Here is a 24697-nt window from a genome sequence, read left to right on the forward strand (position 1 = left end):
CATGTCAACATTTAGGCCTTAAACTTTGATAAGTCTTGTCGATCCAGTAACTCCAGTCATGGATCCAATGGTCTGTGTACATTGATTTACTTATGATAAAAACATGCTCTCCTACTTTTGGAAATAAGTCCAGAGTTCAGAGAGAAGATTTTGGTAGTCAAGCTTCTCGGCAGAATAAATTTTATCCTCTTGCTTCAGATGAATGGTGCAAATGGTCCACTTGATTTAACCCATCATGTTTTCTCGTCACTCAGAGTATCGGTATCGAGGCTTGAAATCTCTAACATATCATCCTTGGTCACCTGGGATCTTATATTCTCTCCTTTAGCCGCCATGATCTCTTCTATATTCCTGTAAAGAAGAAATGAACAGTAAAAAGTGTTTTCAATATTGGCATTTCACACATAGGTACAATTGTACATCAGATAGCATTTAATTGGATTTGGAGAAAACAAGGCACATATATAATTCATATGATCAAGTTTGAAACAGATGAAAAATATATTCTCAATTACATGTATAATTGCAATAATTTTACTTCATGGTAGAACCAATAACACCCTTAAAAAATAATTATAGTTTATCTTCTACCCACCCCCTCTTTCTCTCTCTCTTTTCCTCTTCTCTTCTCTTCTCTTCTCTTCTCTTCTCTTCTCTTCTCTTCTCTTCTCTTCTCTTCTCTTCTCGTATCTTCTCTTTTCGTATCTTATCTTCTCTTCTCTCTTCTGTCTTCTCCTCTCTCTCTTCTCTCTCCCTTTCTCTTTTTAACAATTCTTCCCAGAGCTTGAGACTTCAGAGCACATCATCCAATTCTGGTAAATTATTGGTAAATTAAAAAGAAATAATCATTTACAAAACACATAGCAAGCGAATCAGGACCAGGGGCACTCTGCCCCAATAACAGGCTTGGAAGGATATGAATAATGTTTTTTCCATTTTCCTTCAGCTATTACTTATTTCCTTTCACAAAAGTGCAATTTTCTTTGAAAGACAAATGCTTTAATACCTCCCTGCTCCTTTAGCTCCTTTGAACCAGTCTAGATTATCAGCGATGAGATGATTGTTTTCACATCCACTACACTTGACAATGACCACGCCCTTTTCATAGGCATGTTTAGAGATGCTCCTTGCTGTACGCATTCCACAGACTTTACATGTGAAGGCCAGATGAAGCTTACCTGTTACAATGGAAATCAAAACACAGTAAAGGATAAAAATGTCAAAGGCACTTCACTTGTATTAGAAAACCGTGAAGCTTTGAAAATGAATCAATTGTAGATCTACATATATGCTAAAGACCTTCATTTTATAACAACAATGAAACCAGAGAATGTAAAATGCAATTCACAAGTATGGTACCGCAATTGAGATTATGAAGTCTTGAAATTGAACCTGTTGCCTTCTTTTAAAAATTAAAAAAATTGGGAAATAAAAACTTTTTTTCCCAATCTAATTAATGGTCAATAAGAAAGGCATGTGCGGTTTTTCAAGAAATTTGGGAGGGGTTTACAAAAACTTGGGTGTATAAACATAGCCAAGTCTCTGGCAAGTATGCATCAGAAAAAGCAAACATCATTCAAAATAAAATCTAAAACATAATTAATCTTCATGTTACACAATTCTCTTGATCTAGTACTATACGTAACTTTACACTTATTAGTATTACCTTCAATTTTACCAAGAGCCTGCTTAGCTGCTGAGCCGTCATCTGATTGTCCTGAACAAAAACACGCTTTCAGTCCAGAGGTTAAAACATTGTCTGTAGGACGACATATAGAATTCTTTTGATCTGTCTTTATCCGTCTCCAGACAAGGGATGACGAGGAAGATGAGGATACAGTTCTCTGGTCTAATGAGGCAGGTCTGATGAAGTGATGGACTTTCATCCTTGAGGTCGTCCTGCTGCAGATGCGACTCATCCATGTTGGACAGCATTCAACTCCAGCTTTAACTGCACACCTCAACATAATTCCAGTAATGAATCCAGTTGGTGATACAATGCATATGCAGCTTGGCTGAAAAGAAAAATTGGATGAATGTTGTCAAAATCCCAAAGAACAAATTGGTTGTCACGCATCAGACTTTTTGTCACGTTTGTTAATTAGACTAGACCAACTAGAACTATTATAAATGCAATAGCCAAAAGGTCTAGACTCTAGATTCTACTTTTTGTAAACACATCTTCTTCTTCTCTTAGTTGATCCCTCCACATGCAGCAAATAAACAAATTTGAACAAATACCGGTAGACAAAACAGGACAACAAGACTCACAGCCACACTTACAACTCTTGCCTCAGCCGATGATACAGACGTAACAGCTGACAGATTTGTATCTACACTGGGCCTACACATATTGTATACACTGATTGTACTATACTGTATAGATCTACTTCAAACTTCGAACGTACAGTACACGTGCAACATTGATTACGCAATGCGTTGCTCGTGTCATCATCCACACGGTTACGATTACGGTTCTACTGCCCAATTTTACTTTTTTAAACAAATTGGAAACGCATTTCTGTAATATTCCATGTAAGAAACTTCGTTGAGAATGGATAGCACCGGAGGTGGAATTGTGTTAAACCTTGTATCCAATGTGGAACCAGTAAATAAGGTAAGCCGTTAGCTGAAAACTATCAACAATATTTCATTTCAGTCCCATTCATACAATATTTTGTCATGTTAGTAGTGTCCATTTCTATTGTGTTGAGCTGAGTGTGATACTAGTTTGGAAATGAGATAGATGTCAAAGTCAAAGATATGTTTGTTTTTTAAGAGAGTAATAACAGACTTATTTGTTTCTCTAGACAAATTATAGACTGGTTATAAACTCATGAGACCTGACATGATGATGATGATGAAAAAGGAAAAATATTCATTCAAAAAACTATTTCAAATGTCAACTCAACTGCGCATGGTTGCCAAGTCAAAATTAGAATCGATAAGATTAGTCTCAAAAGTATGAACATACAAACGCCTATATCTATACCCTATAGTATACGTATAGCAAGCAAGAGCGTGGAAACTGGTGACAAATAAATTGAAAGAGAGAGAGAGAGAGAGAAAATGATAACGAGACAAAAGGGAGTGAACTACAGTACAGATCTATTTACTTCTTTTGTAACTTACTATCTTTACAACTTGTCTGTAATGTCTTTCTCTGTAGGTCAAGAAGCATCCTATTCCTCAGGAAACTTTGAAGAAAAAGAAGAAGACACCACAGAGAAATACAGAAGGAAGAGAGGACAACATCTCACACCAAAAAGGAAACAATAATTCAAATCATGATGATGCAAAGAATGAGAGCTCGGGATTCAGTTTCAACTTTTTAGATGACAAACAGACAGGATCGCGAGGGAAAGGAGTGAAGCAGAAAGATGGAGAAAGCAAAAACAAACAGCCTGGTCAACCAAACAACAACATAATTTCTTCTCTCTTTCGACACAACCCAGAGATACCTCAGGTTAAAATGTGAGTTGCATTTTCCTAATTTGTTTCCAAATCATACATACCTCATTCAATCCTGCCATCTCGCTCATTCTTTCTTCTTCTTCCTCTTCTCAGTGAAAAAAATACATGGGGGCTCAGAGCGAATTTGCCCCCGAAGTGCCCAAAAGAGCCCCGTAAATTTGCATAGAGTTCAATGCAAAACAATTTTAGAGTGTTATTTTTATGCAGGCAAGCTTGAAAAGTAGCCCCCGAAAAATAAATATTTTATTTTTTCCCTGCCTCTTCTTCTTCCTCTTCTTCTTCTCCTTCTCCTTCTCCTTCTCCTTCTCCTTCTCCTTCTCCTTCTCCTTCTCCTTCTCGTTCTCCTTCTCCTTCTCCTTCTCCTTCTCCTTCTCCTTCTACTTCTTCTCCTTCTCCTTCTCCTTCTCCTCCTCCTCCTCCTCCTCCTCCTCCTCCTCCTCCTCCTCCTCCTCCTCCTCCTCCTCCTCCTCCTCCTCTCCTTCTTCTTCTTCTCCTTCTTCTTCTTCTTGGTAAGAATAAATCATTCTCTTCTCTCTCCATCTCCCCACTTCTGCATCATACCTTTTCTCTGATACAATTTTTCCCTCGTTATATTATATAGGAATGCATGATGTATGCTTGATCCCTTTCATCAAGTTTATTATCTCACACTGCTTTGTACCGGTTTGTTGGCTCAGTCAGTAGAGCGTCCGCCTCATAACCGGGAGGTCGTGGGTTCGAACGACGGCCGCGTCATACCAAAAGACGTTAAAAGATGGGAGTTGTTGCTACCTTGTTTGGCATTCAACAATAAGGGATAGAGCAACGTCGATCTGGCGCTGCTCAGTGGCTGCCGGGCTCACGATCAATTGGGCAAAAAGAATTTCCATTTCGGTTTAATAAAATTTGGAGTGGACTATTAGGCTATTATTATTATTATTATTATTATTATTATTATTATTATTATTATTATTATTATTGTGAGCCAAAGAAGTTCTGAAGCTACACTTTCATACTTTTCAACCTTTATTTTAATTATTAAAATGCACTCTTCGTCTAGTACAGAGGTGTTTCCTAAATACACAGGTACATGTAGCTTGTCATTTGTTATATTACTAATATTGACTTGTATTATAAATGAAACTTATTAGTATTCTTGACAGTGAAGTAGCAGTAGTTTGCTTTATGTTTACACTGTTTACTGATTAATCTTTAAATTTTAAGTAATCAGCCATTTATTTTTCTTATTACAGTCAGAAAGTCACTGAGAATAAGGAGGCTATCTTTTCATCAACACAGTTCAGTGAACTCCCGCTGCATTCCTTCATGGTGAGTTTATGTCCATTGATTCTCTCAAAGATCTCAAAATTATTGTTTGCTCTCTCTCTCTCTCTCTCTAGAAAACTCAAATGTCACAACATTTCCAAGTGATTGTGCTAGCTCGGTGGGCCTCCACTGGTCAGAGTAGAACATGGCTAGACCTATGGCTAGTGAATCCAAAGCATATATAAAATGTGCAAGTGTTTTTTTAAGTGTCTTTATTTAGTTACAGGCCTTTCTTCAGTGGGTTGCTCTAGTAGCTTTATTCCTAAAGGTAACAAAGTGTTGCTCGGTTTCCTATTATCTGAAATTGTTAATTAAGGACTTTAAAAAAAAAAAATTGTCAACCACTGAAAAAAACAATAAGTCATACATTCAGTGAAAATCAAGACCATGTTTCATTTTATTGGCCTAAACGTCCATAATTCTAGTAATTCTCTCATGCGGATTTGTGTGTAGATAAAATGGGAGCTCTATGAAATTGTAGTGACTCATATTCTACTGTGTCGTCTCTCCTAGATATCAAATATTGAGAAGAATCTCGGTTTCAGTCAGATGACGACTGTACAGCAGAGAGCCATCCCCACTCTGCTGCATGGACAAGACACTCTTATCAAATCACAAACAGGAACAGGTAAATACAAACAGTTATTCTGGTACTTCTGTACAGATTGCAGCATTTTCAGAAAATATAGGCCTTTCCGATGCTGTTTGAAGTCCTGAGTACCTTGGTCAATGCAGGAATTCTGACAGATATGTAGAGTTTAAGAGGTGCTTTTAGTTGTGAATGTGTCCCTATCATCGCATTGGATGTGTCTGTCAAAGTTGTATACCTCGTTTTACATGAGAGAGTCTGTATAATGTATTGGTGATTCAGGGGGGTGTTTCACAAAGACTAAGATCGACTTCAAGTTGGACTTAACTATGGCAGGGCCGTTCATGCCACTGTTTGCTCTCACCCTTTACTAGCATTGGTTTCTCAAGGGACGTACAAATCGTGGTCACAAATCTACAGAATTTACATTTTTTGATAATTCATTATTGAAGAAAAAAATATTATCTAAAGATCATAATGATGAGAGCAAACAGTAGCATGAATGGCCTGCCATAGTTAATTCCAACTTAAAGTCGATCTTAATCTCTGTAAAACACTCCCCAACTTTGATATACTTATAACTGCATCTTATCTACTGGTTCAGATGCCAAACAAGATGAAAGTTATAAAAAGGAACCTGGGATATATGGTGCAATGAAACAGATTTATTCTTATATTATACAGCACTATCAAAGATTAATGAATTCAATCTTCTAGAATCATGAAGTTAACTTGATGTTACTTTTTATTTTGCAGGAAAAACTTTGGCTTATGCTGTTCCAGTCGTCCAACAGCTGCAGGGTCTTCAGCCTAAGGTTCAAAGATTACATGGACCGTATGCTCTTATTCTGGTCCCTACTAGAGAGGTAAGATAGTAAGCTCTGAGTAGAAGTTTGGGCAGATAAGGCCTGTCTTCATCAGCTCGAGTTTGCCAAATAACCCGCTATTTTAGTCATCCCGATCGCAAATTAGCCAGTAAATTTGCGTCTTCAACAGCCCGCAGTTGTAATAAGTGAAATATTTGGTCGAGAAAATATACAGAGAAATCTTAATTTTGTTTCCAAAATATCCCGCTATTTGGGAAATAGCGGGCTAATTTGCGCCCGTCCGAGCCAGTTTGTGATAAGCTTATCGGTCTGGTGAAGACGCAATTTCGAGCTTCAAGATAATCTTCTGAGTCTGAAAATAGCAGGTTCTTTAGCAAACTTAAGCTGATGAGGACAGGCCTTTAGAGAGAGGGAGAACGGAAAGTGAGATTAGAGCAAAGACAAACAAACAAACATCAACAGCAACAACAACAAAGATGGAAAATGTCAAAGAGAGTGAGTGAGTGAAAAGAGAGTGAAAGAGACATTAAACGGGCATGAACTCTTCATTTTTTTTTTTTTGTTCCTACTCGAGAAATAAGCTAATAAACTAAGCGAGAGATATTCTTGTGGGTGGCTTTTAGAAATGAAGGATACAAGTATGTTTACCTACAGAATAGTCTTATTTTTGTATAGGAAGAAGCAACAGATGCTACATTGGTAAAATTTATGGGGGTTACCGGTATTGGTTTTGTAACTTGTGTATCATATTTTTCAGGTGCCTAAAACTATACAATCAATATAATGTCTCCTTTTCTTTGTATATCCTTGCAGCTGGCATGCCAGAGCTTTGAAACACTTGTAAAACTTGTCAAGGTAAGTTTTTCCTCCATATAAATTGTAGAAGGCATGGTTTCAACATTTGGTGAATTGATTGTAGCAGGTGCATTTGCATTTGATGCAATAAAGTAAACTAAAAGCATTTGAATGATTTGAATATGAAGTGTGTTGAGCTATGACACTACAGGTTGCTACACTATAACCATACTCACAAGAGCAAACATTCACTTGCATATACTGTTCTCATTAGTGTGAACTATGTATCTACAGAATCTCAAAGCAGCCCTAAAGATAACATTCAAGAGATTATCATTTCACAAGATCACACTTTTTTGCTGTTATAGCTATGATAAGGGGGAGGAGGGGTGTTACTGATTCTCTTTATGTTGTTTTATTTTATTGTGGAGGAAAGGATGAGTGTACTAAAAAGTAAAATCAGCAAATCTCTGCCTTTTTTTTTCTTCCACCAGCCATTTCATTGGATAGTTCCTGGTGTGCTGATGGGAGGAGAGAAGAAAAAATCAGAGAAAGGAAGGATACGAAAAGGAATCAACATCCTGGTATCCACTCCTGGTAGATTGGTAGATCACATCAACACAACCGAAGCTCTTACCTTCTCAAGGGTAAGATGGGTCATCTTGGATGAGGCTGATAGGTAAGATGATTACAATGAAGAGGATGAGAGAGAAGGATATTGATGGTGATGATGGTGATGATGGTGGTGATGGAGTGATAGTTGGTGGTAGTGGTGATGGTGGAGTGATGGTTGGTGGTGGCGATGATGATGATGATGATGATGAGATAATAGTGATAGTGATAATGATAATGATGGTGATGATGGTGACAATGAAGAGGGGGAGAGAGAGATATTTTTATGATGATGATGGTTGGTGATGATGATGATGATGATGATGATGATGATGATGATGATGATGATGGTGGTGGTGGTGACAATGAAGAGGGGGAGAGAGAGATATTTTTATGATGATGATGGTTGGTGGTGGTGATGATGATGATGATGATGATGATGATGATGATGATGATGATGGTGGTGGTGGTGGTGGTGGTGGTGGTGGTGGTGGTGGTGGTGGTGGTGGTGGTGATGATGGTGATGATGGTGACAATGAAGAGGGGGAGAGAGAAATATTTTTATGATGGTGGTGGTGGAGTGATGGTTGGCGGTGGTGATGATGGTGATGACGAAGAAAAGTAATAGATGATGAAGGATCATAGATTATGAGGAAGATGATAATGATGTTGGTGATGATAATTATTATTATGTGAGTCTCATTTTCTTCATTACAAAATTGCACATATGAGGTTCACTCAAACACTGGTAAGATTTGCTGGTATGATTTCCAATCATCATTGGTACTCATTATCTCCTTAATACAAGCATATTAGAAAGAGAGGGTATATACATTTTTTTTTTTATGACTGGTATTCTTTCTTTTCTTACAGGTTATTAGACTTGGGTTTTGAGAAAGATGTAACCACTATCTTGAATGCTATCAATGAGCAGTGCCAGAACCAGAAACAAACCGTCTTGGTCTCAGCTACACTATCAGAAGGTATGCTTCATGAGAATCTAATTATATATCATCCCTGAGAAAGAGAAGAATAACTAGTGTTACTTCTTTTACAGAGGAAAGCAATATGCCTTGTTTTTACTATTCCATGTGCCTCCTTTCCACCTGAAGTTCCTGTAAATGTTGAGAGATTGCATTTCCCAACCTGATCAGTTTTTAAACATACTAGAAATTAATTCTTGTAATTCATATGCCCTTTAATTCTTCCTATGCTACTCAAATAATCTCCCCATACCACATTGTATGCATTATGGGATAGATATACCAAAGGCTCCGAGATTATTTGACTGCGTCAAGTGAAAGACTAATCTATACAGGGGGTGTTTCACAAAGATCCTTTAAAAATTATTTTAAAAGGCATAAAAAGTTGATTCAAATCATTCATATTTTCTATTATTTTGGGAGATTTCATTTCTTGATGTGGAATTTATGAAAAGTCTAAAATACTTGAATTTTGCTTTTGAATGTAATTCATTATACGGCTACAGATGGCTCTCCATAATATTTAAGTCCAACTTAGAGTTTGGTTGGACTCAGAATCTTTGTGAAACACCCTCCGGGTGTTAAAGGGATTGCCATGGAGCTAGTCAAGATAGGAAAATTAATCTTTCTGTCAATTGGTGCCTATTGTTTTGTGTAAATGTTCATGTGTGGTAAATGAGCAACTGTGCAGAGAGGCAAAGAAAGCAACCAAGAAGTTAATGCCAGTGTTGAAAAGTGAAAAAAATTGGTCAAAGATATGCTAACATGTGTTGTATGTTCTATGAAAGTTTGCAATTCTTCTCTTCCCTAGGTGTGAAACGACTTGCAAACATCACGTTGAAGGACCCCGTTTTCATCGATGTTGCAAAACACCAATTAGACAAAGCGTTGCCTCCAGCGCCATGGTCGGCTTCATCGTCATCAACGGAAGAAAAGCTGAGACCTGCAAAGACCGGGTCACAGACCGAAGAGACTGGTGAAGGAGAGACTGGTGAGGATGCGGAGATGTTCTCCGTTCCAGAACGCTTGAAGCAGCAGTTTGCGATTGTACCCAGCAAGCTTCGACTGGTGGCTCTCACAGCCCTTGTAGCAGGCGGGTTTAAGGTATGTGGGATAGTAACTTGAATCATTTAAACAATGCATCATTAAGCTGCATATATCAAATCACTTTAAGGAGATGAGGCCTGGGCACTGTCTCACAAAGAGTTGATATTAATCGCAACTTATTTGCGATCAATATTAATCGCAACTATGTACATGAGGGATAGGGGCCTGCAAACTTGCGATTGATTAGAGGACTTGCGATTGATTTGGATCAATTGCAACTGTTTATAAGACGGGGCCCTTGAATGGGTTATAGTGTTTTACAGTGACTGCTTTGAAAACGTGGAACACTATCCCCCTTTCCATCAGCGAATCAACCTATCTTGTCAATTTCAAAAGATCCCTTAAAACATACATCTTATGTTTTACCTAATTCTATGAGGTTTATGTTTCTCTTAACAGTTCACCCTGTTATTTTGTTAGGGCTATGGTACTTGTTGTTTTTAGTGCCCCTAAACAATCAATATCGTAACATTTGATTTTTTTTTTTGGGGGGGGGGGGGCTTGCAGTTGATGTAATTTCAGACTTTTGAGTTTTAAGTTGAGATGATTGGGTATTTGTAATATGTCAAATATTAATACCCAACAGCATTGATAAGATACACATGCATACATTCATAATAGAAGAGAAAGAATATATGAAGGGCTTGTGTGAGTGAATTTAGGTAATGTTTTGTGTAATTCAAAAGAGAAATTTATAATACAAACTTGTCTGGCTTTTTAGCATACCAATTTCTAAATGTGAAATTATTTTAACTATTTCTGCAGTTTACAAGTTGACCTGTTCCAGATCGAAATTGTCACAGTGATTATGACTGTTGTAAATTGTAAACTATGTAATTTTTTAAAAATCTTATTGCTATTTTAGAGTCCCTCAGGATGTAAGATGCTGGTCTTCCTCTCAAGTTGTGAATCAGTTGACTTTCACTACACACTCTTCCAGGCCTGCAAGGGATGTTCCATTCTCAAAGAGGATGGGACAGCATCAAAGAGAGAGGGGATGCCACTATTCAGACTGCATGGCAGTATGTCTCAAGCGGTAATTATTTGATTTTTGCAGTCTTGATATTCTAAATGTTATAGTTATATGTTCATAATTATTCAGGGCCCAGTGGAAGACCACTACTTATTGGTGAATGGGCTACCCTGACAAAAGATTAGAAATAAATAAATAAATAGTTTAATAGTGTAGTAATGCTTCCATATTGATATAATAGAGTACAGTGTCTGATCATGCATGAATGTTTGTATATATATATATACATAAATGTATGTAGCCTACAAATGTATTTTCTGTGTAGCATTTATAATTTCCTGCATGTATTCATGCTATTAAACTGGTATAACAGATTTTCAAAAGAAAATCATGAATTTATTGTGAATAACTTTGCTAGATGTTTTGAGTCATGATGACAGTTTACTGTAAATTTATTTTAATTGAATATTGAACTGTCTTCTATGGCTTAAATCATGCTGTTTTTGTTTTTTTTACAGGAAAGAATAAAGATGTATCATGCATTCAGTGAAGCACGAAAAGGCGTCCTCTTGTGTACAGTAAGTCTTCCTATTATGTAATGGTATGATATTAATTTTACTAATCAGCATACACTAATACATGCTACCTTATCGGATAGTTTTGCACAGTGAACTGTCTGAAGCTACTTTTAGTGATCCATGGTCAAGATAATCTCAATTCAATAAAACAACAAAATGTTTTTTATCACACAGTATGATATCAATTTCAATTTCAATCTATTGTCTAATATTGGAAATGTGTTTTGATGAGTTGTGCCAAGTACTCTATGAACCCATAATGAAATTGGCTTGGATGAAGTTTGAATGAACTGAAAATTAATGTTTGTGTTAAAAATGGAACTGAGAATTGTTGCAAAGGATATTCCGTCTCCTTATTAATAATAATATTCCGCTTTTACCTTTCTGTTTCTTAAAGGATGTGGCTGCAAGGGGGTTAGATCTGCCAAAAGTCAAATGGATTGTACAGGTAAGAAAGAGAGACAGAGTTACGGTTTACAATGAAAGAGTTACATTTACAACATGTAACTCACAATTGATATGTACATTATAAATGTAGATAAGAGATTTTCAATCTATAGGTACATGGGAAAATTGACATTCATGTATTGAAGCATTGATGTTACGTGTTCCAAGCCTGATAAAAACCCGATTTAAATCGGTTTCCCGATATTTTTTTTTTTTTCCCGATTTTTTCCCGATTTTTTTTTTCTTCCCGATTAAAAAAAAAAAAAAAAAAAAAAAAAAAAATCATTTTTTTTTTTTTTTTTTTTTTTTTTTTTTAAACAGATTTTTTTTTCTTCTTCCCTCTTTTATCCTGATTTTACCGATTTCCCCGTTATTTTCTCTAATCTTCCGTATATTGCCCTATTTTTTTCCAAATTTGTTTTACTCAAAAGGGGGGATTGTTGTTAGATGCCATTTTTCCCCCGCGAATCCTCTTCTCTTTTTTTACTCAAGGGGGGCGTGGTTGAGGGGAAAACAAAAAACCTATTTTTTTTTTAGTGCTCACTATCACCCCTGGTGTTCAAAAAGAAAGGGATTGTAGAGGCTGATGGGAGCATCTGATATATTGGTGGAGAGAAAGGGAGTTAGAGAGGGGAGGGGAAGGAGAGAGAGATAAATAATGGAGATTTATATACATGTACCCTGAAACCTGTCTATAAAGACCACCCAAGGGAGACAAGAAAAGTGGTCTTTATAGGCAGGTGGTCTTTAAGTTCAGGTTCCTTTAGCACATGTTACAATGAGAAACCATTTTCAAGGGAAACAAAAAATGTGGTCTTTGACGACAGGTGGTCACTTAAAAGCAGGTTTGACTGTTTAAGCAAATAAAGTCACAAAATATAGAAATATAAAAGGAAGGACAACAGATGATGATATTGATGAATTTTGTCTTACAATTTTAGTACAACATACCAGGTTCAGCAGCTGACTACGTTCATCGTGTCGGCAGGACAGCTCGGATCGGTAAAGAGGGACAGGCCTTGCTCTTTCTAGCCCCATCAGAAGTAGAATATATCAGGATACTGGAGGAACAGCAAATCAGGTGAGCTGTTTAGAAACTCTCCTAGGGCGTATGTATTTCATTTTGAATTGTTAGCCATCTGCAATTTGAATTTGAAACTGATATAGATGACGATTGATTAATCAATTAAGAGTGTTAATGTAAGAGTCTAGAACTGACATATACATTACATGAACTACCGGAGACCTACTGCATTCTTTGCAATCAAAATTACTGGAAGATTAAGTATCAGTACCTTAACCCAGGCTTAATGTTGTACCCCATCATCTTGAATAGGCCTGAGTCAAACCGTTTAACCGACGGTTATCCGACCGCATTCATCAAAACCGTTTAGCATTTCTCGCTCCGGTTAACCGTTATTTGCATACATTTTGGAGTGTGCTAATAGCCGATGATAAAGATAATCAAAGAAACCGCAGTGTAATATTACACCCTGTCCGCTGCGCGCTAGCTTTCTGGCAGCAGTAATCCCCATGAATGAATTTGTAAACAATAAAACAACCAGCCCCCTTCTCTCTTTTCTCACCCTCTTTATTCCCTTCTCTCTGCAATGTGTTCATCGCTCATGTACCTTTTCTTAATACTGCACTGAGTGCACTCTCAGCTCACAACTTTCTAAATGTTTACACATTCGATGGTCAGTTCCTCTCACATCCCTTCTCCCCCGAGTCTCTCTCTCTCTCTCTCTCAATATTAATATCCATCCCTTGCCGACTCGCCCCCTAAAATAATGTTCATATATAAATAAAATACAAAAATATTGATAACAATAATAATTGAAGTTTTAGAAATATCAATCAACAAAGTCTTGGATATTATTTGTGAGTAATTTAAGTTTTTGATCATTCTTCAATTCAGCCGATTAACACAGCCACCCTTTCTTGCTTCGATCTTCACTCATGTCCCTGCCTCGTCCATGCAGGGACATGCAGGGACATGCTAGCCCATATGCTCTCTCAGTCACACACACATGTACACACAAACCTCCGGCGCCCAAATACACTGTACATACACACAGATGGAGAGCTCATGCTTGTCACATGCACACATGTGGGCGTGGCTTCTTGACCTCCCACTGAACTGGGTACGGTGAAAGCACGCGCGGTCACCAACCTGTAATTTATGCTGGTATCAAACTCCACCCACATAGCTAGAGAACCTTCCTGATTGGTCACTAACTTGGATCAGCTCATTGCAGGGTGTGTCTTGGGTGTGTGTGATACACACTTCCACATAATTTCATATGGCAATGATACATGCAGGGAGCTCTCTCCCTGACCATGTGCAAACATTGCATTGCAAAGGCATATATAAACACGTCACAGATCAGCTATCTTCACAGAGTAACTTTGCAAGGTTAATCATGATATCAAATTCAGATGAGGAATAATAAGACATGTTTTATGTTGTTTATTACTGGTCTCTGTTTATCAGGATGACCCAATTTGTGCCATAGTCCGGGGCTGGGAATGCTCAGCTCGACAGTCTGAAGACCAGCAGGGTTCCGAGCTACAGCACTATTAAAAATACTGTATTTTCACTTTTTCAGATTATTATTAAACGGTTAAACGAAACCGCCCGTATACTTTTAACGGTTAACCGTTTAGCACAAAAACCATAATGACTCAGGCTTAATCTTGAAACATCTCTTAATATATATATATATATATATATATATATATATATATATATATATATATATTGTCCCATGTTATGAATATGTTTTAATTTTGTATTGACGGAAAAAATATGTTGCAAAATCAAAACATGAATCTCTTTTGAATGGGGCATTTTATAAGATGGAGGCAATGACCTGTTTATCCTTGGAATTTTTATAACAGAAAAGAAGGGGTTTGTCCTGAGCCTTTCATTTTGTTTGTGTAATTTCTCCATTTAAAATGGTAATCTTGACAAATAACTATCTGGAGTGAAATAAAATGATGGTTTTGGCCATAATGAAGCACACAAACCAAGTCAGTTTGGAAATACGCTGTAAATAAGACATTTTATTGAATCAATCAAGTTGTTTCAAAGAAATCACTAATTCATGTATGGTTTGGTTTTTTAATCTTAGAATCAAAGAGCAGCCACTGGACGACATCCTGTCCAGCCTGATGACCTCCGAAGCTCAGGACTTCATCCATGGACAGTTCAAGGGTCAGAGGCAGCGATCCGTAGAGGAAGCGGCTACCAACCTCCAGCTGAGATACGAGAATCATGTCCTCACTAACACAGCGCACACACAGCAAGCTAGGAAAGGTAAGAGTCTCTCTCATCTCTCTCTGTCTTGCTGTCTCTCCTTCTCACTCTATCCCTTTCTTTCTCTCTCTTTCTATTGAGACTCTCACATTTTCTCTAATCTTTATTATATTTTTGATTAATGAAATCCTGTTCAGTGATTGGTCAACATAGCATCACGTGACCAAACATAACATTGCTATGATGTAACCATGACGTCATCCGTGGTATAGTGCACTATACCATTGCACTATACCATGGATGACGTCATATATATACGATCGATCAAGATCAATGCGCTATCGGTCACGGTACTGTCGTCTGCGCTGTTATTACTACTTCAGTGACAGTAAACATTATAAAAAAAAAATTATAAAGGTTGGTTTGAAAAATATAAAACAAATATATCATGCACTATTTCAAGCCACTAGTGAAATTATGGATTCCTCTGCGACATAAATAGCACCTCGATCCATAATTTTAACTAGAGCCTCTCAGTGCAGGGTATATTTGTTTACCATGGACTGGATGGCACCATAGTTTTCAACCATTTCCAATTTTTGGCCTTCAAGCCGATGTTTTAAACCCTAGATTCCTCTTTTTTCTGAAATATTCTGAGTGAAAAGTATAACAAATAGAGAGACTGAATTCCTGTTTTTACCTTGAAAGATTCCCTAATTTTTGCTGTGAATGGTTGGCGGTTATGGATGGCACATTCGCTAATTTCAAAGTTTACATTCATTTTTACTCCCGAAAATGTTTTAATTATCCAGTTAAACTCAGATTCCATGCAACTTTTAAGAAAGAGACAGATGGACAGAGAGAGAGAGAAAGAGAATGAAATAGTAAACAGAAATAGTGGGTCTTAAATGTTTTGAGAGAGATATCTTTTGTTATGTTTCTAGAATAACACTGAATTTATCATGAGAGTAAGGTTTGACTTGATTTGATTTATTTTTCTACTCAAATATCAACAAATTAAAATGACATATATAAACCATACAGAATAATAATATATAATAGAACAAATGAATTATACAAGTAACAAAATTCTGATAAGTATGTACGTAATAAAACAAGTTTAAAGAGTACATTTAAGATTGAGAATAGGACAAAGTATGTTATATTGCTTGATTTATCTTTACAGCATTCCACTCCTTCATCCGTGCGTACGCCACCTACCCGTCATCCCTCAAGCACATCCTGCACATCAAGAAGCTTCACCTGGGTCATGCTGCCAAGAGCTTTGGACTGCGAGAAGCGCCCTCTAACATCCATGACAGGATAGGCAACACCAATGCAAGGGGCACCAAGAGAAAACAGTGAGTTTTTATACATTGTTTTTTACATGGTTTCTGGGCATTGTTTCGCAAAGCTGTCATATTAAAAATTTGCAAACGTTTCAATGGGAGGGATGTCAGCCAACTTGAATGAAGAAAATACAGGACAACACTTTCAAAGTGACTCCGTAACATTGGCTCGGATTGTGAAACAAAATCCTGGATTTAGCTCATGCTGCAATGATAATTATAAACCTTTAGGTCAGTCAAGAACCCCATTTTTTTAAAAGCGATCTCCTGTCTGATTATCAAGATATTTATGATTAGAAATCAAAATAAAATTGTCCTTTTTCCCAAAGGTTTTTATAACACTACAGTCTTTTGGGTGAAATGAGTATGGTAAAAACCAGTCACTCAAAGATTTTTAATTCTTTGAGGCACTTCATGATCATTTTGAAGCGCAATTTTTTTTAGGGCTTCAATGTGACATCATATCACAGACAGTGATAACACGTAGGGTCATGCAGCTCAGATTTATCATTGTTGAACGATGCCTTTATGAAAACCTCTGATTCAACAAGATTAATGATCCTCGCAGGGTGGATAACATTAAAATTTAGACATCATTTAAACATACACGATACATTTGTTTGTTATCTTCACAAATTTCTATCTATACAGATTAATACTTTTGAATTCTATGTAATGCTATAAAAATCAAAAATTAAAAGAAGATGAAAATCCAATTATCTCTCGTCAAATATTGAAATCATTTTAGAAATTCAAGGAAAATGACATTAGGTTTTAATCTATTTTGAAGTATCCTGTTAGATGTATTAATGGATGTCTTCTAAAACAGGTAAGAGATACTGGTAGATATCTTGTCAGGTTTTTATGCCTCTGCTACAAAGTAGCCGGAGGCACTATGTTTTCGGGTTGTCCGTCCGTACGTCCCGTTCTCGTGATCGCGTTATGTGAAGAACTGATTGATGGATTCCTGCCAAACTTAGGTCATGTATGTATCTTGCTAAGCCAATGATCTGATTAGATTTTGGGGTCACAAGGTCAAAGGTCAAAGATCACAGGGCTCATTATGTAAACAAACTCAGCTTGTAATCATGATATTCTGAGAACCTGTTAATGGATTACAATCAAACTTGAATTTGAAAAATTGCTTCCGTTTTGGTTTGTAAAATTGCTCTATGGCGGAGGCATCATTTCCGACTGCACGCAGTCAAAGGTACATCTAGTTTTAATTCAACTTGATATTTATGTACGTGACTTGAAAACAATCAGGTGGGTTCATTCAATATTGAAAATTTCAATCAGAAATACTTTTCTAAATTCAGAGATTCATTAGAATTCAATCAACGGTTTTTCAATGATAAAGCATTAGGGGTGAAAATGTCAAAAGGAGAGGATCCAGAAGAAAGGAAAATGGACAATTTCATTATCCTCTTGCAAGTTGTGAACAAAATATATATTATACATGTTCAGTGCTTGTCCTTAAAAATGTATGCTTTTCATAAAAGAGGCCACTTTTTCTGAACCGTGTGAGGGAAATTTTAATCAATTTAGCATCGGAAGTTGCTATCCTTTTGGCTCTATACAAAATGCAAGGACACGCATATTCTATTTATATGAGTTTAGATTAAATGAGCTAGGGGTTTTTGTTAGAGACACACTGATTCTTTTTGTGTTTTTACACAAGGTGTTTCATTATTTAGAGCATCAATTAGTTAAGTGAAACTGTGGGAGATGACAAAGAAATAATTACCAATTGTATTTTCACTGGTGTATTTCCATGATATCAGGGTTGAACCCACAAATATGATTCTAATCATGGATGAATTCATGCCTTTTTATTTATGCGAGCAGAAAGTGGGTTGATGGAGAGAGTTTGACATTTTCAGGCGCATTTATTTTTTATATTCTGAGAAATTGAGACATTATCGTGCACAATTTTTTTGATGATAATGATGCTAGTAGTTCATTTGAAAATTGTGCAGTGATGATATCTTCACGTTGATCCATTTTAAGTGGGTTAGTTTCATCTTGCTTCGCTATGGACTGACGAAACAAGAGTTTTTCGTTGTTGTTTTTTTTTTTAAATGAAGTATGTGCTAACCACACCTAGGTTGAGAAAAGAGGGAAAGGGAAGAAAGAGAGACAGAGAAAGGGGGAGAGAGAGAGAGAGAGGGGGGGAAGAGTGAGTAAGAGTGGAAGGCATTGATTTTGTTGAAAATTTCCAATATTTTTCAGAAGAAATTGTACACACATTTCAACATTTCAGTCTAAGAGCAAGACTTTTTGAATAATTTTCAATCACATTTTTAACACTTTCCCTGCCTGAGACTGCTTATATAGATACAGATACTAATATGTTTTGTAAATACAATCTTGTCTTTCTCTTAGAAATGATTAAAAAAAATGTATGAGTGATGCAGTTAAGATCAATTAAAGTAGTAAAATATGATGAAAGACTGGCGTGATGATGTTTTATATCTGTGACACAAGTTCGTACATTTAGTAGTCCTCTAGGGGTTAAGTGAGGAAATAGTTCTTTAATCAGTAACTGATTATTCTATTCAAAAGAGATATTTTACCTGCGTGCATCGATCGTGATGGAGGACGTTTTAGTAACACTCTCCTAATTGGCCTGGTTCTGTGGTGTAAGTTAAGAGATGGTTCAACCTTCCATGACTATTTCATCTTGACTAAAAAGTAAAACCCATTCGACCATGGAATGCTTTTTGCCATTATTGCTATTAATTATTCCTCCAATAAAAAAAGATACTAGAACCCCCAAACACTCTAGCTGATAAAATACATAGTCCATTGTTCCCTTCATCCTTGGTCCTTTATATGAGCCTCCAAAACAGCCTCATCAACTAATACGGTATCATCAATAATTTTGAACAATTTCTAGACATTTATTGTTTGCGATACTCTCTGGAGCTGGTATCAATTGAGCTTCGCAGATTACAGACAATTAACTCCTCAAATATAGAGTCAAAAGGGAGGGCAGATTAATGAAAATCGGAGTGAGATTAATTGAAATTATTTGACACGATTGATTGAGCGTTGAGGTATCGGCCTTGCCTGGGATTCTTGAAAGTGTGTTGGTGAGTGATAGATTACCACCTATTAAAATTGAACGGTGCTTCTTGATGGGAAATCTGCACTATGAGGGTGACGTGATGCGATTGGCTGAGTCTTAAAAGATGCATAGGCAAGCATTCAGGGTCAATCGACATCAGAAGCAATTTATTTGATTTGAAAACGATGTGTGGGCATCGCTTTAGAGGACATGTTGAGATTGGTTTTAACAAGTAATATGCTAATGGTTGCTGCTTTACGGCTCCTATTATCGACGGTGATAGTTATTCTTGTGATGTAAGTGTGCCCATGGAGGAGTCTGTGTTATTCTAGGATGGTGAAAGGGAGAGAATGGGAAAAACATTTACAGATTGGTGGTCCATTGTGCTTGCTCAGAGGGCATTGTTTAACGTTGAATAGAGATCTCTCGTGCGTAGCGCGCCCACCGTATGTGAGGCAGCCAAAGGTACGGGACCGGCGCTCGTGCGGAAACCACTACTGACGTCCCTAAATTGTCAGCACCAATAACTGTAATAGGCTGTGATATAAATGGTTTGTTTATAGAGGGGAAGGAGAAAAGGAAAAGTGGGGGATTAGTATGATTAAGGAATTAATATATTCATGGACAAGTTTGGGTTTTTTTCTTCTTTTTAATAATAGACGGTAGTTTGATGGATTGATTTTGCTTGGTGTTTGAGAAAGTGCAGTTGAGATCAGGTTAGTATAGGCAGCATGTCCTAGCAGTATTTCTGCCGAGTGTTAGTTATGTGTTAGTTTTATAAGGCTAGATATCAATGATTGTTTTAAACTTGCAATGTATTATAATAATTATAATACAAAATTTAAACAGACATTTATATAGCGCAGCTACTATATGAATATACCGGTACTCTACTGCACCAAATACAAAGTATAATATTATCACCCCTCCTATAACGGATCCGCCATTATAAGGCGCTAAAGCATTCAAGGAATTTCTTCCTTCCTGTACCCATTTACTTCACCTGGATGGAGGGTGGCAAATGTAGATTAATGTCTTGCCAAAGGACTTGAGTTCCAGGGTGTGACTCGAACCACAAACCATGTGATACACAATCTGTTGAAGCATCTCCTACATTATACAAATGACAAAAAGTAGGCAGAGAGAAGGAGAGAGAGAGAGAGAAAGAGGAGGAGACAGAGAGAGAGAGAGAGAGAGAGAGAGACAGAGAGAGAGGAGGTGAGGTGAGAGAGAGAAACAGACAGACAGAGAGAGAGAAGGAGGGAGAGGGAGAGAGAGAGCGAGGTGTTGGGTAAGAGAGAGTTGCACCAAGATGCTTGTATTTGATTGTCAGGGTCCACAAGGCATCAAGCTTTGTTTATCTTGAAGCCCTGGCCAGCTCTGTTTTTTTAAAAATAAGTTCATATTTCTTCACATATCTTTGAATTTGTACTGATTTTTATTACGTATTCAGAACTGAAAAATGCAACAAAATGAATTGAAACGAAAGACAGAAATAGAAATTAAGAGAAAGAGAGAGAGAGACAGAGAGAGACACACAGAGAGACAGAGATTGAGAGACGGAGGGAGAGAGAGAGAGAGAGAGAGACAGAAAGGTGTTGGGGAAGAGACAGAGAGAAGAGAAATAGAAAAAAGGAGAAATATCACAATATGAAAAAGGGCAAGAGAACAAGGAGACTGAGGGCAGGAAAGGACATCTCTATGCACTCGTTTACTCATCTGCTAATTGGCATCATCCATCGTTATGAAGATGACTTTCAGGGGAATAATAAACACCAGGGATGTATGGCACTTAGCTCAAAAAAGAAGAACAAAAAGAAGACACAATTTATAAATATATATTTGTGCAAAGTGAGATGTGTTTTTAATCATTGAGCCTAGAGTCACATGAGGATTTGAGGAGTAGATTGAATGGGATGTCCCAAGAAAGGAGAGGAGGCACTCTTAAGAGGACGATTCAAGTGTCCTTTGGATTGGGAGTACCCGGAGTGGAAGATGCCTTGGTGCCGGTAGCCTGGGGCGGGATGGAACACGTAGTGAACAATGGACGCTTCTTCCTTCCGTTGTCACGGTGTGAAGTAACAACTTACCCACGATAATATTTGTGATTACTGTCGTTCCTGTGGGAGAGGGATAGGAGACTGTCTGTCTCCCTCCCCCCCCCCCCCTCTTTCTTGGCTTTGCCAGGTCATACCCCAAATGGGTCACACCTCCACCAAACGGATTCCAAACCAACCAATATCCTTGCCATTTCAGTATTTTCAGAATAATTTCATTTTTAGTTCAGTTTATTGTCGCAAGACTCCACACTTACTTTTTATGGAAGGGGGTCGAGATCAAACTTTTTTACAATCTATATGCATGAGCCCTTTATGAAAACTTTTTGTTTTTTAAAGGGGGGGTAGGGGTCTGGACTTTGATTTTGGGCTTTCAGGTTTCCTGGGCACCTGTTAGCGTCAAGCCCAGATTACCAATCAGGACCCCGTCTTGCGCTTGTGACTGGGGTATCGGATTTAGTCCATTCCTGCACCCCTTCCCCCTACAACTTTTTGTTCTCTATCTCTTCCGCTACTCTTCTCCTTTGCGTTCACCAGGATGATCATAATGAGCAGGATAATGCCTTTCAAACGCAGGTAGGACTCAAGGCAACCGACAGTGATGTCACAAAGGAAAATAGCAGAGATGATGATTGAACAGAGTGAGAGAGAGACAGACAGAGAGAGATCTCTAAAGGGGATTATAATTGGAATGAATACAACTGTCAAAAGAATTGACTACCAATTTTTTATTTTTTGTCAGCATTTGCTCTCAGATTTGTTTGTGATGGCTGATATTAAGTTGGGACAACATTTGGAAGAAGTGTACAATTACAAGCCATTCCTAATTGTGTTAGTGGCTTTGTGAGTTGCTTGGGAGGCTTATTTTTGTCGCGATGTTTTTTTGATGTTGTCAATTTGTTAGCTCGGTAATGGCTTTGAATGTGATTACACTACCACTTTACTTTGTTAATTTGGTGTGATGACGGAGAAATTCTCGCAGGTTTTTGTATTGATCGGGGGGAGAATAATGCATGTTGTTTGGGAATTCTTTTACAAATGGATGAAATTGTATGCTGATGAAGGAAATGACTTTCAATTTTATATTGGAAGGGAATTTGAATGTTTTATGATAGCTTATATTTTTGTTTCCGGTTTATCGCTACTTCAAAATGCAATTTTATTAATTGATCAGATTTGATACAAACTAATGTCAACATAATGCATCTTTATTCTTTTCACAGGGAAATTATACTAATTGTGGTTCTTCTCTGTTTAGTGTTTATATTTTGTTGTTGTGGCGGTAGTTTTTTGATTTGCCTTCTTGTTTTCTTCTTGTTTTCTTGGTGTTCTTCATTTTGTTTGTTCCGTTTGTTAGTTTCTGTTATAGATATCAAATTTATTGGGGTTGATGCCACATTGTTGAATCACAATAAAATTAGTAAATTATTTTACAATGTTACTATACCTTAGAGAGTTGATGGTTGTCTAAAAGCAAGTATTTCGAAGGGGAATAAAATTAGAGCAGTTTCAAATGCTTTTTAATGTAAGATTATTTTTTTAAAAGGCTATGGAAATGTCTTTCCATGTGAAAATTTCATTCCAGAACAAAATGAGAGTAAATAGGTTTTACTTACATTAACATTTTGCAAGTTAACATTGTTTTTATATATATTTAGGAATTCAATTATTAAAAGACTTTAACCTCTCTTTGTGTTTTTCTTTCAATAAAGTTTGTCAGGATACAGATTATCTAATCTAATTGAATCTAAAATTCAGCTAAATGTTGTACTGAAGAAATACGTGTTAACTACTAATGAATATGAGGTTATCACTTATCAGCCCATAGTTCTGTAAGCCCTAACTCAAATGCAATTTTGATCGCACCTGAAACTGTTGTGTACCTTTAAAAACTGTTTTTATTTGTCATCTGCATGAGAATTATTTCCCGTGAGCGAGCGATTAACCGGTACATAATAATAGCTCTTTCTTGAATGAAACCATCAGAATATTGAATTGTAAATAAAAGTTTAATCCAAAAGGCAATTTTCCATGTGCGTTCATTCGTTAAGCATGTTGAAAGCAGCAATGAATATATCCATGTAAATAAACTTCATCACAAGGCATGAAGCAGTTTTTTGCTGTCGCACACGATCACATATGGAATACCTTGCATAAAGGGCACTGGTTTAGAATGTCGTAATTCAATTTGTTAAATGCCTTCTTTTCAATATTTTATTTTCACCCTACAAAAGCGTGAAATGAAAGCTGACAAAGTGATACAGCATTTTGATGCATTACTGAATTTCAAGTGATAAGTGATGTTTTTCATTTCAAAGGCATCGGATTGTCATTAGTATTGCATTTTTTGACCTTCCATGGAGCCCTTTTACATTTCACTACCGGTAAACAAATTTTGTTAAAGAACAATGACAAAAATGATTACTATTTTATTGCAAAAAGATAATCAATTACATTCTGAAAACTCAGACTCAATTTTCAATTTATCACACAATGGGATTAGTACACTCATAGTCATAGTAGTAGTAGTAGTAGAAGTAGCAGCGGCAGAATTTGAAGTAGTCATATTTTATCTGCTCACCAAAATTTTATTTCAAACAAGAAAAGGGAGGATTAGACATTCATAATCTTTAAGAATTATCTTTTTAATTAAAGAAAATTGAACAATTGGCTATTCAAAGCAAGTACAGCATTATTATGCACTACCATTTAGTTATGATGTTCACAAAATTGCAGAAAGTAAAGAAAATCAAAAAGGTAACATGTTAGAAATACATGGAGCAGAGGGAACGAGATAGCCCTAGGAAAGGGCTCTGGTACAACAACAAAAACAAGCTGAACAAAAAACAAAGTGAAAAACAAAATGAGGCAATACACAAAGTGCATTTTATAATACAACCAAACTTAAAAAAGGATGTTACCAACACAAGAGTTTAAAATAATCAAATGACAATTCTTTTTTCTATCATCATTCCAGTCATCATTTTCTTAAGAGTGATTTGTATTCACATTGGACAGTTACAGTGGTTTATTGCAGTTGTCATTTGATACTGATAGGTTATCCTATACCAATCCAACCAAAGAGACAATGGATTGAGATTTCTACTAGAACATCTTCTTCTCTCAGTTTTGATTTAAATAAAATGATATTTAATCTTTCTTTATGTTAAACAGGGCATTGTGGATGCTTAATTGAGAAGGGATTAGTAAAATGGATGTATTCTGAAAGTATACAAGTTTCTTCTCTTTTTTGTTGTTGTCATTTTTGCTTT

At 36.7% G+C, this 24697-nt stretch overlaps 2 protein-coding genes across 2 annotated transcripts in view; one reads left to right on the forward strand and one right to left on the reverse strand.

The window, feature by feature from the left end:
- Nucleotides 1-233: 233 nt before the first annotated feature.
- Nucleotides 234-2332, reverse strand: LOC105441454 (DNL-type zinc finger protein-like). Its single transcript, XM_011672564.1, has 4 exons — nt 2284-2332; nt 1667-2015; nt 1007-1178; nt 234-351 (listed from the first exon to the last, which is right to left on the reverse strand). The coding sequence occupies exons 2-4, from the start codon at nt 1965-1967 to the stop codon at nt 234-236; spliced, it is 591 nt and encodes a 196-aa protein (XP_011670866.1). The 5' UTR covers nt 1968-2015; nt 2284-2332.
- A 100-nt stretch (nt 2333-2432) lies between these two features.
- The window catches only part of LOC579727 (probable ATP-dependent RNA helicase DDX31), a 29012-nt gene continuing 6747 nt past the window's right edge, over nt 2433-24697 (forward strand). The window contains exons 1-15 of the mRNA XM_030997200.1: nt 2433-2617; nt 3170-3474; nt 4707-4782; nt 5293-5407; nt 6125-6234; nt 7009-7050; nt 7485-7669; nt 8476-8585; nt 9397-9689; nt 10558-10728; nt 11184-11243; nt 11641-11691; nt 12632-12771; nt 14825-15009; nt 16136-16310. Of these exons, the coding sequence (XP_030853060.1) occupies nt 2555-2617; nt 3170-3474; nt 4707-4782; nt 5293-5407; nt 6125-6234; nt 7009-7050; nt 7485-7669; nt 8476-8585; nt 9397-9689; nt 10558-10728; nt 11184-11243; nt 11641-11691; nt 12632-12771; nt 14825-15009; nt 16136-16310 (2081 nt within the window). The 5' untranslated portion in view covers nt 2433-2554. The remainder of the gene's footprint in view (nt 2618-3169; nt 3475-4706; nt 4783-5292; nt 5408-6124; nt 6235-7008; nt 7051-7484; nt 7670-8475; nt 8586-9396; nt 9690-10557; nt 10729-11183; nt 11244-11640; nt 11692-12631; nt 12772-14824; nt 15010-16135; nt 16311-24697) is intronic.

This window comes from Strongylocentrotus purpuratus, unplaced genomic scaffold (assembly GCF_000002235.5).
Source record: "Strongylocentrotus purpuratus isolate Spur 01 unplaced genomic scaffold, Spur_5.0 spur5_scaffold_4, whole genome shotgun sequence".
Taxonomy (NCBI): domain Eukaryota; kingdom Metazoa; phylum Echinodermata; class Echinoidea; order Camarodonta; family Strongylocentrotidae; genus Strongylocentrotus; species Strongylocentrotus purpuratus.